Here is a 14645-nt window from a genome sequence, read left to right on the forward strand (position 1 = left end):
GAGATTGCATACTGGAGAAAAGCCTTACAAGTGTGAAATTTGTTTTAAGCAGTTCGCACAGAAAATTTCTTTGGATAAACATAGGAAAGTTCACAGTGAAGAAATTCCGTAAAGTGTGAAATTTGTTTTAAACAGTTTGAGAAAACATTTGGAGAGTTCACCCTGGGAAAAAAACCTTACAAGTGTAAAATTTCTTTAAAGCAGTTTCTCGAGCACATTTGAAAGGTTGTTTGAAAACAGTATTAGGAGAGATGAGAGATATCTTACAAGTTTCTTTGGTAAAGTTATGGAAACAGAACGCATGCCAAGAAAATGTGGAAGCAAACTTTTGTTGCCTTAACAGCAAAGCCAAAGTTTACCAATATTTTATTGCAAACTTAAAAAATTTAAATTTTATAAACAATTATTAGTAATAAAGTTTTAAAATATTCTTGTAGTGCTTTTCTGTAAATAGGAGAATTATTAATGATCAATTTAAGTCCTCTTTCGAGATAATTGTAATGGTTACAGTTTTTTTAGGTCAATTCATTAGTTTAGAATTAATTAATTATTGAAGTGATTACTTATTATCGCTTTGTATGATGTTTTTGCATGGGCCCGAAATAATATTTCGCGTCACTCGAAAAATCGAGACGCATGCAGTGTACAGTAATATACACTAATTATATTAATAAAATAACGGTTAATAAATGTGATTTTATTTTTTTATAACAACTCTAGAATGACTGGATCGATTTGGCTAATTTTGATTTTAAAATATTTGTATAAAATTAAATAGAATCGAATGGAATAAAATATATTAAATTAAAAACCATCCCTCCGCTCCGTGCGTAGATGATAATAAAGCTATGCTTCCCCTCCTCGGTTCATCCCAGAGTGCCACATCCTTTTTTGACGTGACAACGTCTTAAATTAGGTTGTGGCTCGGAGTCATTCATGAAAAAGTGTAACGCCCGCTCACGTCTGTTACGATGAGTCACCGAACGAGAGAGAGGCCCGCCGGACCGGTGAATGCCTTGCGTCTCTCTCCCACTCAAACATGATCGGTCCGCTGCGCGCGCAGCACTAGAGAATTAGGCGCGTTGAATCGGTGCGTGCTTGTGTCTCTGTCTTTCTCGAGCGTTCTTGGCGTTCAAGACACATTACAGCAGAAACACTTCCTTTCATTTCATATTTCTCCTATCATCGTCCTATCCTCAACAAAATCACTCAAATAGAAATTAGTTAAGTTTAAGTTTACATGTACAATGTTTTAGTAAACAAAATATATTTCTATAGATAAAATTTGTGCAATTCTTATTTTCATTCAATTCCTTGTTCCTATTGTGCAATTTAATAATATTCATATCAATAAATATTCTACCGAGAAAAAGACGTTGTCACGTAAAATCTTCGCCCGTAAAACCGACTTTACAGGCAACCGATTTTTTTTACTGTACACATTTTTGGTAAATTGATATTCCCCCTCCCCCCCATTGGAAGATTGTTTTAGGGGGAACCCGGGGATTTTTTGAATCTTTGGGATCTTAGAATTGACATTCTCAACAAAATTCAGCTTGTTTGTATGATTATTGGAGATCAAATCTCTGCTGGACTATAATGCAATAAAATACAAATTTTTGGGTCCCCGTAATGGATATTTTTATGATCTAGAGGAGCTTTTTTACATATTATATAATCAGAATATTTGGTTGCGGCATATATAATGTAAGCAATTACAAATATTCTGTAGTGTGCCTTGGCGACTAACAAAGATGGTCTTTTTGTTGACATTTTAACTACTTTAAAGGTTATTTATATTATTATAATTTTTATAATATGCTAGTAAATAAATACTGAATGTAAGACTAAACATTAACTTAGAAGATATCTTAAAAGTTTCTTTGGTAGAATTATGGAAATAGAACGCCTGCCAAATGAATGTAAAAGAAGACTTTTATGACCTCAACAGCGAAACAAAAGTTATATTGTATTATCAATTTCTCAATACTTTAGTGCAAACTTTAGAAATTAAAATTTTATAAGCAATTATTAGTAATAAAGTTCTAAAATAATCTCCAAGTAGTGTTTTTCTTTAAATATATGATCAATGTTAGTCCTCTCCCAGGCCATCCATTAATTTAATACCAATTCTGATTAAAAAAAAAACGGTAATGAAATTGTGATGCTGTCACTGGTACTTATATTTTGAGTTGAAAAATGAAAATCTAATTGAACTTGAATCTCTAAAATCTCTGTATGTCCTATATCACAATGATTTAAAAACTTAAAAATGATTTATTTTCAAAATTATATCAAAAATGGCAACTGTCATCGCTTAAATTGTGCAATGTATCAAAAAAATTAAATTTTAGTTAAAAGATCTTTTGGAGATATTTTAATTTTATTTATTCTTATTAATTTTTATTACTCTTTTGTTTTAACCTGCAGTTTCTGAATAAACAAATTTTTATAGTTTTATTTTAATTTTAGGTTTTTCTCAGAACAGAATGGAAACCATGAAAACTGAACTTGCATTCACTACAGAACCACAAATAAGTGCAAACACTGAAGAAATAACGTTCAAAAATTCTATTCGTCAATGTAAAATTTGTTTTAAGCGATTTAACCATGTAGGTGCTATAAAACGCCATATAAAAACAGTGCACACTACAAAAAATTCTTACAAGTGTGAAATTTGTTCTAAACAGTTTATTAGAGCATACACTTTGAAACGACATATGAAATTGCACACTGGAGAAAAGCCTTACAAGTGTGAAATTTGTTTAAAACAGTTTAGTAGAATGTACGATTTGGAAAGTCATTTGACTGTGCACACTGAAGAAAAGCCTTACATGTGCGAAATTTGTTTTAAGCAGTTTACCAGAACATCTTATTTGAAAAAACATAAGGAAGTTCACACTGGAGAAAAACCTTACAAGTGCGAAATTTGTTTTAAGCAGTTTTTAAGAGCATACGATTTGAAACTACATATGATATTACACACTGGAGAAAAGCCTTACAAGTGCGAAATTTGTTTTAAGCAGTTTATTAGGGCATACGATTTGAAACGACATAAGAGATTGCATACTGGAGAAAAGCCTTACAAGTGTGAAATTTGTTTTAAACAGTTCGCAAAGAAAATTTCTTTGGATAAACATAGGAAAGTTCACAGTGAAGAAATTTCGTAAAGTGTGAAATTTGTTTTAAACAGTTTGAGAAAACATTTGGAGAGTTCACCCTGGGAAAAAAACCTTACAAGTGTAAAATTTCTTTAAAGCAGTTTCTCGAGCACATTTGAAAGGTTGTTTGAAAACAGTATTAGGAGAGATGAGAGATATCTTACAAGTTTCTTTGGTAAAGTTATGGAAACAGAACGCATGCCAAGAAAATGTGGAAGCAAACTTTTGTTGCCTTAACAACAAAGCCAAAGTTTACCAATATTTTATTGCAAACTTAAAAAATTTAAATTTTATAAACAATTATTAGTAATAAAGTTTTAAAATATTCTTGTAGTGCTTTTCTGTAAATAGGAGAATTATTAATGATCAATTTAAGTCCTCTTTCGAGATAATTGTAATGGTTACAGTTTTTTTAGGTCAATTCATTAGTTTAGAATTAATTAATTATTGAAGTGATTACTTATTATCGCTTTGTATGATGTTTTTGCATGGGCCCGAAATAATATTTCGCGTCACTCGAAAAATCGAGACGCATGCAGTGTACAGTAATATACACTAATTATATTAATAAAATAACGGTTAATAAATGTGATTTTATTTTTTTATAACAACTCTAGAATGACTGGATCGATTTGGCTAATTTTGATTTTAAAATATTTGTATAAAATTAAATAGAATCGAATGGAATAAAATATATTAAATTAAAAACCATCCCTCCGCTCCGTGCGTAGATGATAATAAAGCTATGCTTCCCCTCCTCGGTTCATCCCAGAGTGCCACATCCTTTTTTTTTTGTTTTTTTTTTTTAATCCATTATAATGATAATCAAAATGATGTATTTAAACATAAATACAAGATAATTATGAATAAATTCTATATTATACTTAAGAAATTTTGAAAATTGCTAAAATCATTAATTTTACATATATGTTAATAAACAAAATTTTTAAAGAAAAAATTAAGATATTTTAAAGAACTCAAATGTGTGGTGTATTATAAAAAAATATTAACAGTTTTATTATTTCCGTATTATTATAAAACTAATTAGTTGTTTGTATCTTAGACAAAGAAAGAGTGGGGACGCGTAATTCCTATGGAATTGACTGAAGCCTAAAACGGCACCAGAAAGGTTGCCGGGTCATATTTTATTTCTTCAGTAGATTAAAAATAATGGATATAGGGTAAAACACCCAAACGTTGGCACTCGACCATCGATTGGCACACTAACTTTTAAACTATATTAATAAAGACAATAAGTCAATTATCTGAAAAAAAATATACATATTTCAAATCTGGTATCATTTCCCTTGGTAGTAAACGACCGCTCGTGCTTGTTGAAATCAGTGTGGCTTGTGTTTTATATGAATGTTATGGTGACTGTACCAAACAAGGTAAGATTTTGTTTTTCGTAAGAATAGTGCAATGTTAAACTGCTTTGTAAATCAGGTTAATTTTTGTAATATACAACACAAATTTTTACACACATTTACGGACCTTATTGGTTTGATTTTAGCATAATTTTATCCTAATAAAAATGTCGATTCGCGCCAATTAAGATGGTGTGATTAACATTTGGATAGCACATTTGCATTTGAAATTGTGAAATAATTTTGCGTGAAAAAAATAAATCATTGACTAGTCAAAAAAGATTTTTTTCTTTTACTATTCTAGGTGCCAAAAGTAAAGAAAAATGCAAAATATACAAAATCATTCACCGAGGAATTGCTTCAGAGAGCATTAACTGATATGAGGAATGGTGAACAGAAGAAGACCGTCGGCATTCCAAGGCAAACACTTCAATATCGTTTATGCACAGAATAAATAACAATCAGAATGTCCACTCTCAGATGCCGCCTTTAAAGTTTGTCAGCACGCAAACGCCATGTTTAGACGGAAACATAGACTCGAATTGAGAAATTTGTGACAAGCTACGACAGAACTGTAATTTAAATTTTTAAAGATTAATAATTTAGTACATTTGAAATAATTTATTCTATTCTTCAACACTATTAAACACGTTCTTTTTCTTTCATCCATCATACAAGACAACAAGGCAGAAATTAAAAGCAAACAAACTTTTTTTCACGACAACGACAAAATGCCGTCCGTCTGAAAGAAGCCAAACTTTTTTCACGATACGACACTGCACGACAACGACAAAATGTCGTCCGTCTGAAAGAAGCCTCAGTCACGAATAACTCCAAACCATGGTACAATGAACACCATGTACATGTATTCTGTACTACAGATTGTAGGATTGTACCATGACTCCAAACCACAGAATACACCATCCCAATTAGGATGGTGTATTCTGTGTCCAACTGTCCAAACATTGTCTGAGATGTAGGATGTAAACTGTATCATCGCCGCTTATCGCTTACTTGCAGACATATCTCATCTCTGCTTACTTCATACCATGGTACAATTCATTGTACCATGCTTCATACCTTCATGGGTGAATTTGAACTACTGGAATACTATCTTGTTTTGTTTTCATTTCATTCATAAGACGTCATTTTATTTAACCTAACTTTTTTGTACCTTTGTAGCAATTTAGAGGTAATAAAAATTTAATCAATCACAATAAAAATCTGATTTTTGTGTGTGTTTTTTACGATTCTTTAATTTTAAATAGTATGAGTACGTATGAAATTAGTAAATCTTCAGTAAGTATTTTCATTGAATTTTTATTCTGTATAGTAAATATAATTAAGAATATTTTTTCTTCATAGTTACTAAGTTTGAAAGCAGAGATATTACGAAAACAACAGGAATTAAATAAAGCCAAAGTTGACAATGATGTAAAAATAAAACTATTAAAGAAAAGTCCTTTAGAAATAAAAAATAAAGGAGTAGAAGCAAGAGATAGAAATGACCAAAGTGATGTGGATCAAGATTTATTAAAACAATCTAGGTAAAATATTTGTTATTTTTTCTTCTTGTTTCTTTAGTGAGACCTATAGCTTTTATGACATTTTAATGTTTTATTTTAGGTTAGTTTTAGAACAAAAAGCTGCTTTATATGAGAAACTCTCTTCCGGAAACGTTTCGGAAAATGATAAGGAAAGAAATAAATTATTTTTGGTTAGGTTTGACAAGAAAAATATTAAAAATAGTAGTAAAGTAAGTGATTTGCCACCTAGTGATTCAGAATCTGATAAAAAGCCAGATAGTGAGGATGATAATGACTATTACCAATCAGACGATGAAGAGCACACAGACCCTCAAGAGAAATGGTACAAAATATACTAATATTTTTTACTGATACATATAAATTATGTTTTGTTGATCATCAATATTTTTATTTACATTTGTGTTTTATCTTCGTGTTTGTAAAAAAAATATGAATAGAATTTTTGATGATCATTTTTGCTGTTTATTGACTTTTATATATTTTTAGGGTTGATTATGTGGATTGCTTTGGAAGAACAAGAAAATGTATGCAGAAAGATCTAGAATACCTAAAATCTAAAGATAATGAAATGAAAAAAGTTGTAGATGTAAAAAATCAACAATTAAAAAATTCTGCATCACAAAATCATGAAAGTGATGATAAAATTGATCAATCCAGTACTGAACCAGTGTTTGAAAATGAAGTAGGTCAATCAGAATTACTGTCTAGTGATATGAGAAGGGAACTGTTACGACAACAGTGGGAAAAGGAGGAAGAAGAGTTGCGTAATAAATCAGAAATTCATTATGAAGATGTTCTGTTTGGAGGTAAAAATGTAGTATTTTATTATTTTAACAATCTGACTGCACTTTAAGTTATTTAGTTGTATTCTATCGAAATTCTTAAATCACTGTTTTTCTTAAGTTGTCTAACTTTAATCTAGATCTGGGGTCCTTTGTGGATGTGACCATATAGAAAAATGCAGGTAGGCCTCTGGCCAAAACAAAAACATATGTATTTTTATATTTTTAGTTTTTTTTTGTAAAATGCTGGACAAATTTTTAATATCAAAAATGGATTTTAAGTTATTTGCATTTTTACGAACATTTTCACAGACAGAGAGAATGTTTTAAACATTGATAATATGCCTTATAATAAAAGAACACACAAAACAAAAAAAAGATATAAAAAATCAAGTTAATGAATCTTTTCACTCATAAAACCCAGAGGAGATTAAAAAACTGTTGGCTATTTAAAGCATTTGCATAAGTGACATTTTCAATTGATAATTTTTTATTTTATCTATTTATTTACTATTTACCTTCCTTCTTTTTTGAAAAATTTGCCTAATTGGTCAATAAACGATAAAATAATAAAAATATAAATAAAATACAATACTTTTATTACAATTCGCAATAGATATTCAAGTTTATAACAAAAACGGCTGGAAATGATTGTATTTCAAGAGACATGCATTTTTGTAACTAAAAATGGGAATTTTTCAAACTTTGTGAGATCATTATTCAGACACTTATTTACAGCAGTCAAAAATTTTTTGTCATAAAAACAAACATTAAAACATTCTGCTGATCTCATCAAATTGCATCACAAATCTTTCAAATATTGTCTTTTAAGTATTGAGTCAAGGTTATTGAAATTATAAATCTCCCTCGCATTTATAACTGCTGAATTATTGAGACAGGAAAATTGCATAAAGGCCATCTTTTGTTAGCCTGCTGCCTTTTTTCTCCTACTTGTATTGTATTGATTGATTGTAATTTTCAAGTGATTGATTTCACATCAACTCCAACTCAACTCCATCAATCTTTATCCACTGTCATTAATTTGTAAAATTCTGAGTAATTTCCTCAAAAAGCTTACTTACTCTTTGTCTGTACACATTTTTAATATTTTTTATTTGTAAATAGGGGAAATTATCAATGTTCAAAAACCTGCCTTGGTAAAAATTTTTGAAAAAAGTTGAATCTCTCAAAAAATATAATTTTTTGATATATAAACTTTATCATTTATCATTTTGGCTTTACAACCCTGTGTGGGTCCTAGCCTCCCCAAGAATTTTTCTCCAGTCATCCCTATCCATCGCCTTCCTCCGCCAAGCAAGTATTTCCATATTTCTCATGTCTTCATCTATGTTATCTAGGAATCTTGTTCAGGGTCTTCCTCTTCTTCTTTGACCAATAGGTCTATCAAGGAGCGTTTTTCTAGCTGGGTCGGTTTGCTCCATCCACATTACATGGCCTACTCACCTCAGACGTCCTATCTTTATGTGTTTTACGATATCTGGTTCCTGGTATATCCTATAGAGTTCATATAAAATTTATAGTTCTACAAAATTTATTCATAATTTTACTCAGAATAAAAAAAATACAATACCCTTTAGTGTTTTCCATTAAAAATCACAAATATGAAGGAGGCTTTCAGTGTTTTTCAGTAAAAATAACAAACATGTAAGAGGCTTTCGGTCTTACAGGTGTGATAGGATATAAGAGATTAGTTTTCATATTTAAAATCTGATTATTTTCAGAGCTAGTCTAATATGAGGTCTATTTTCTTTTGGTTAAGAGTTTCGTTATTCCCAATATAACTTATTTCAATAACAAAAATAACTAAACACATGAGTATTTTTATTTTTAGAGGCAAGGACACATGGTGTAGGTTATTATCGTTTTTCCAAGGATGAAAGGGAAAGAGCCAAACAGCAAGAAGCATTAAAAAGATTGAGAAAAGAAACTGAAGACAAACAGAAGAAGGCACAACAACTGAAAGACACTAGGGAGAAGCTACTTGCTGCACGGCTAAAAGCGGCTAGAAATAGAAAAAGAGCCAGGATGGGTTTACCGCCAGAAGAAGAAGAAGAAGGTATGTATATTCGGTTCTTGTATGACTATGAAGGGCATAGATAAAACTATGACAGCGTGAGTAGAGGCTAAATATGGAAATAGTGGACATATTGTTTAGCACAATATCTAAAATTTGTTAAAACTGGATTTAAATAAATGTCGTCTAAGTAATTGTTGTAATAACGCGAATAATAATGAGTAAAAATTATTATTTATTTCATGTGCAAATTACATTACTAAAAAATCTTACAGTTTAAATTAAAACAACTTAACTAAAAATAAAACACAGTACAGTAAAATTTTATAAATAAAATACATTCAAATATATGTAACTCCTCATAAAAATTATTTAAAATACTCTGATGTAACAGATATAATTTTATTTTTATTTTAGAACCAAATATACCAACACCTGCTCAACCAGAAATCTCCAAAGAAGAATTGGACAAACAGAATGGGGATGATGAAAAGGAACAACTTTTAGAACAGGCTCGGAAAAACCATATTCGACCTTGGGATATTGGTAAAGAAGGCGTCAAGGAACATCAAATTTTAACACAAGAAGAATGGGTGGATAAGAAGCGAGAAGAACGACCGTTAGAATTTGCTCCTCCTGTCAACTACAGGAAAAACTTCAGGTAACTATATAACTACAGATAACTATATTCTGAACGATTAAGAATATAATGGAAATCTAAAAATATTTTCGCAGATTTTTCCTGTATTTTGTTGTATTCTTTTTTTTTTGTTGTTGATAGAACCATCGAAAAAACTCCATAAATGTTTATGGCTTTACGTTATCAACCAAAGGTTACCCCTTTGTGAGGCAGCCTGTGAGACTTGGACACCCCTTAAAAATGACACTCGGGTGTTACAATTCATTGGGGCGAGGAGGATTAACTCTTATACTCAGGAGTCACTCCACCGTGCCCCAATGCTCCAGACCATTTGTATCTTTGCTCATCTTTTCGCTTCTCGTGCCAATTTTCTTAACATCATCAGCGCCTATGCAATTGGTTGGTAATTTTCCATGATATATTTGTAAAGTGATACATTACGATAGAATGGAATAGAAATATGCTTTATTGTTACTGAACATTGTACAACTAACAAATTTAAGTTGCTGCATGTGATACCAAATATCGATAAAAATACTTTGGTCATCATCATTTTGGCTTTACAACCCTGTGTGGGTCCTAGCCTCCCCAAGAATTTTTCTCCAGTCGTCCCTATCCATCGCCTTCCTCCGCCAAGCACGTATTTCCATATTTCTCATGTCTTCATCGATGTTATCTAGGAATCTTGTTCTGGGTCTTCCTCTTCTTCTTTGACCAATAGGTCTATGAAGGAGCGTTTTTCTAGCTGGGTCGGTTTGCTCCATCCGCATTACATGGCCTACCCACCTCAGACGTCCTATCTTTATGTGTTTTACGATATCTGGTTCCTGGTATATCCTGTAGAGTTAGAAGTTGTATCGTCTCCTCCAGACACCATTTTCATTTACCGCACCAAATACTTTGGTTACTTGCACATAAACGTACTGTAATTTCTTAGTTATTCTTTAAGAAACTCTTCCACTGAATAATATGGTCTTTCATATAGATCGGCTTTTGTCATTTTACGGAACTGAAAGTTGCAGATTTAAGTTGCAAAGGGAGATGGTTGTATAGTTTTTTTGCCGTATATAATATAGATTTCTTTACTAACTCAGTGGATGGGATTGGTAATTACACATCAAAGGTTGAATTTCTGGTGGAGTAGTCATGAGTAGGTCTTGCTGGAAAAACATGTAGGTGTTTACGAACTAAGCAAACAGTTTCTAAAATATATAAAGAGAGAAGAGTTAAAATCCCGTTATTTTTGAAGTAGCTTCTGCAATGTGTAATTCCTCTGAGGCCAAAAAGGCCATATTGCTCTTTTTTAATATAAAAATAACATCATATTGGGCAGCTGTACTGGGACCCCAAAAAGGAAGACCATATCAAAGATGAGACTCCAACAAAGAAAAATATGTTCATTTGGAAGATGCTAAATTGATTTCATTCGAAACAGATCTTATTACATAGCAGGCTGAGGCTAGTTTCTTACTTAACAAATCGATATGAAGGGACCATTTAAGGTTGCTGTCTATAAAAATACCAAGAAATTTTACAGAATCAACGATACTGATTTGGCTGTTATTAAGAAGCAAGGGTTGAAGAGCTCCTTTATAGAATAATGCTACTGTCTTATCCACGTTAAAAGAGAGTAAATTAGAGTCGGACCAGATTTTTATTTTAAGTAGGTCAGAAGTTATAGTTGCATGAAGAGATACAATATTAGAGTTTCTCCAGGTAATACTGGTATCATCAGCAAAAAGAAAAATTTTTCCATCGATTTTTAAGGTACTGATGTCATTTATAAAAATAATCAAAAGTAGAGGACCCAATACTGTACCTTGTGGTACTTCACATACAATGCTTTTGTGACTAGAGTCAGTATCATTTGCTCTAACTAGTTGTTTTCTATTCCTTAAGTAAGATTGGAACCAATTCAAAGAAATACCTCGATTTCTGTAGAAATTTTGTTTTTTTTTGTCAAAATGTCGTGACTTACACAATCAAAAGCTTTGGCATAGTCACAAAAAGCAGTGGCAGTGTAAAGATTATTGTTTAGTGCTTGATAGATCTCATGTAGTACAGAAAACATAGCATCACTGGTACATTTATTAGATAAAAAGCCGAACTGACTTTGTGATAAAATGTTGTTTTTAACAAGAGATGACTTAAGTCGGGCTTTTATAAGTCTCTTAATAATTGTGGATAGGACCGGTAGTAAGGCAGTAGGTCTATAGTTGCAGACATTCAATTTTTCACCACTCTCATGAAGAGGAATAATAATGGCTGTCTTTAGCCACTCTGGAAATATACATTTTTCAAAGGAATCATTAATTAGTGAGACCAGGACCTCCTACCCATTTTTTGGAAGATTTGCTTTTGATACTACTTATTGTTTGGATCAGTTCAGATTTATCAATTGGTCTTATAAAGACTTTTTTGAATTGGGGAGATAGGAAATAGGATCTTGTTGTGGCAAAATAGTTGATGTTATATTTTTACTCATATTAACGAAGTATTCATTTAGATTTTCAGGGTTTGGAAGAGAAAATGTTTGAGCTGTGTTAGTTTTATTTCGAAGATCGTTTATTATGGACCAAGTTTCTTTTGCAACATTTTTAGAGCTTCCCATACGATTTTGATAGTACATTTTTTTAGCTGTTTTGATAAGTTTTAGATAATTTCCTCTGTACTTGGAGATAAATTCAGTGACAAAGACGTTGGTAGTAAATTTCTTGATGTACAGTAGTGAACGCATATTCTTGGCTGATATGCGGATATCTTTGATAGTCCAGGGTTTGTGATGTTTTGACTCAATTGTAATTAAAGGAAAGGCCTTATTGAAAATACAGACAAGCCTAACTAAAATATCACTGAAATTATAGTCCACGTCCACAGAGGGAAAGTGCAACTCAGAAGTCAAGCACAAATTTTGGAATTTACGAAAGTTCTGAGCGGAAAAAATCCTACCTATATTACCTTAATTTGTTCTGGTTGTTATATTTATATCCGATATTGTTTATTTCAGGGCTGAAGATACTGAACCTACAGACCAATCCTCAGCAGAACGCAAGTCTTTGAAATTTTCCACTAAAAAGAAATCAAATATTAAATCAAGAGGTAAAATGAAACAAAAAACGGACCAAATGCTCATCCAAGAAACTGTAGATATAAATGATGATAAAGTGGAAGCTTCATTTAGTTCAGATACTGCAACTTGTACTGCTGTCCTTCAGGACTATGAAAACGCATTCAAAGTTCCTATTGAGAATGAAGTTGATTCGGATGTTGAAGATGACCTTCTACGAGATTACAAAACAGTTATAAGCAACTCAAAACCTTATTGCGATTATAGTCAAGAAGACACTCTGCTAGATGGTTACAATCAAAAGAAACACGAAAATATAAACAAAAGAAGAGCAGAAATAGCCCCTCCGCCTACATACGATTATTATGGCCCAAGTCATAGTAAAACGAAAAAAGTTACTGTTAATCCACCCAATATTCAAGATTCTATAGAAAAAGGACTTGAGTTTTTAAGAAAACAAATAGAACAAAAACAAAAGTCGTCTAAAAATCGAGAAGACATGTTTTTGTGTTAAAATTTCATTGTTTTAATTTTAATAAAATGTACATAAAATGTAAATAAAAATGTTATATGGTTATTTGATATTATAAATTGAAAGAAACATATTTTATATGCCACTAAAAATATATATACCAATGGTAATCTAATTAATTTTTTTTTTGAGTTTCTTGAAGTATTACTATTTTTTACCTAACCGAAGCCGACTCTGATCACCCTATATGAACGAATTACGGGGTTGTCAGAGCTTTGCGCTTTCTAAGTTATCTTGCAATGTACGAAGATAAGGCCATGCAAACTCAATGAGAATTTTCTTAACAACGTTGCCGCTCTTCACGGCAGCAACCGCGCGAACAACATACAACAATTCCGTCACAAAATTAGACTTTTAGTATATATTAGAAGAAATGGAATTTTAGTAATTGCATGGATAGTAAACAATTTCTTTTTAATGACTGTCATAATGAATAGTGGGATTTTAATATGTTCATAATTACTTATTAGGAATAGAAAACATATTTAATATTATTTCCCATAATGATCTGATTAGTGTTGAAAGTCTATAGAGTTGCACTAACTGAAAATTGCGATTATTTCTATAGTGTCGGTTGTGTTATTTTTATGAGTTGGATAAATTTAGTAAATGCGCGCGTAATTGTTCCACGGAAACGCAGAATATATTTCAGTGTTTCAGTGAAACTATCATTTGGATCGCCGTGGTAATGATTTATTATCAAATATAATAACGCTTGTGTCCGAAATGAGTATTTACAAAGTGCTCCAGGAGTTTGCATCACCGGCTGGTCTCCAACAACCGAAGAAAAAAAGCCTGAAATCGGTAAAATTTTATCATCTCGTGAAAATAAATGAGACAGAAAAGAGCGGTATCCGTTAGATAGTGCACCAATTCATTCAGGAAAATATATCACCTACAATCAACTCTCTTTTGGGTACAGTAAACGCTGCGGAGTGCAATTTGCCCAATTTTTCAAGAAGCACAATGTATCGTTTGTTGTGCGATATCGAGTTTAAGTTTGAAAGTTTGAAAAACGTTGTAGAAAGTTGATTTTAATTGAGAAACAGGAGATAATTTCATGGTGTCGTCGTTACCTACTATTCATTTGTCGATACCGCGAAGAAGGCTACAATATCGTCTATCCAGATGAGTCATAGGTAACGTAGGCCATAGCGTATCAAAAGAATGGGTAGACACGTCCATTAACACACAAAAGCTCGTGGCTCGCGTTTTGTCCCCCTACATATGCAGGATCTGAAAATGGCTTTGTTAATGAAGCACAGCTGACTTTTCTAGCAAAGAAAAACATCCAAGAGAACCATGTCGAAATGGATGGTCCGCTCTTTGAAAATTGGTTCAAATATTTCGTAATTTGCCAGAAAAAAAAAACAAGAAGAACAACAAAAAAGAAGATAATGCTCCTTAATATAGCAGGAAATTGGAGAAAGTTTCTAACACAATAAAGAAGAAAAAAAAACATGGCTTCTATAGGTAGTTTTTTTTGAAAAAATAAATAATTTAAAAACAGAACT

At 31.7% G+C, this 14645-nt stretch overlaps 1 protein-coding gene across 1 annotated transcript; it reads left to right on the forward strand.

The window, feature by feature from the left end:
- Positions 1–5672: 5672 nt before the first annotated feature.
- LOC140432766 (coiled-coil domain-containing protein 174) lies at positions 5673–13246 on the forward strand. The gene is made up of 7 exons (XM_072520859.1): positions 5673–5827; positions 5894–6075; positions 6155–6397; positions 6562–6881; positions 8710–8934; positions 9310–9553; positions 12540–13246. Exons 1-7 carry the CDS (start codon positions 5798–5800, stop codon positions 13111–13113), a joined length of 1818 nt encoding a protein of 605 aa, XP_072376960.1. The 5' UTR covers positions 5673–5797; the 3' UTR covers positions 13114–13246.
- Positions 13247–14645: the final 1399 nt, after the last annotated feature.

This window comes from Diabrotica undecimpunctata, chromosome 1 (assembly GCF_040954645.1).
Source record: "Diabrotica undecimpunctata isolate CICGRU chromosome 1, icDiaUnde3, whole genome shotgun sequence".
Classification (NCBI taxonomy): Eukaryota; Metazoa; Arthropoda; class Insecta; order Coleoptera; family Chrysomelidae; genus Diabrotica; species Diabrotica undecimpunctata.

What these genes read in the sequence shown, in the direction of transcription:
- LOC140432766 (XM_072520859.1), top strand. Translation starts at nt 5,798, where the DNA reads ATGAGTACGTATGAAATTAGTAAATCTTCA. An exon ending in ACAGACCCTCAAGAGAAATG is followed by an intron (nt 6,398 to 6,561) that starts GTACAAAATATA and finishes ATATATTTTTAG; the next exon opens with GGTTGATTATGTGGATTGCT. An exon ending in TGAAGATGTTCTGTTTGGAG is followed by an intron (nt 6,882 to 8,709) that starts GTAAAAATGTAG and finishes TTTTATTTTTAG; the next exon opens with AGGCAAGGACACATGGTGTA.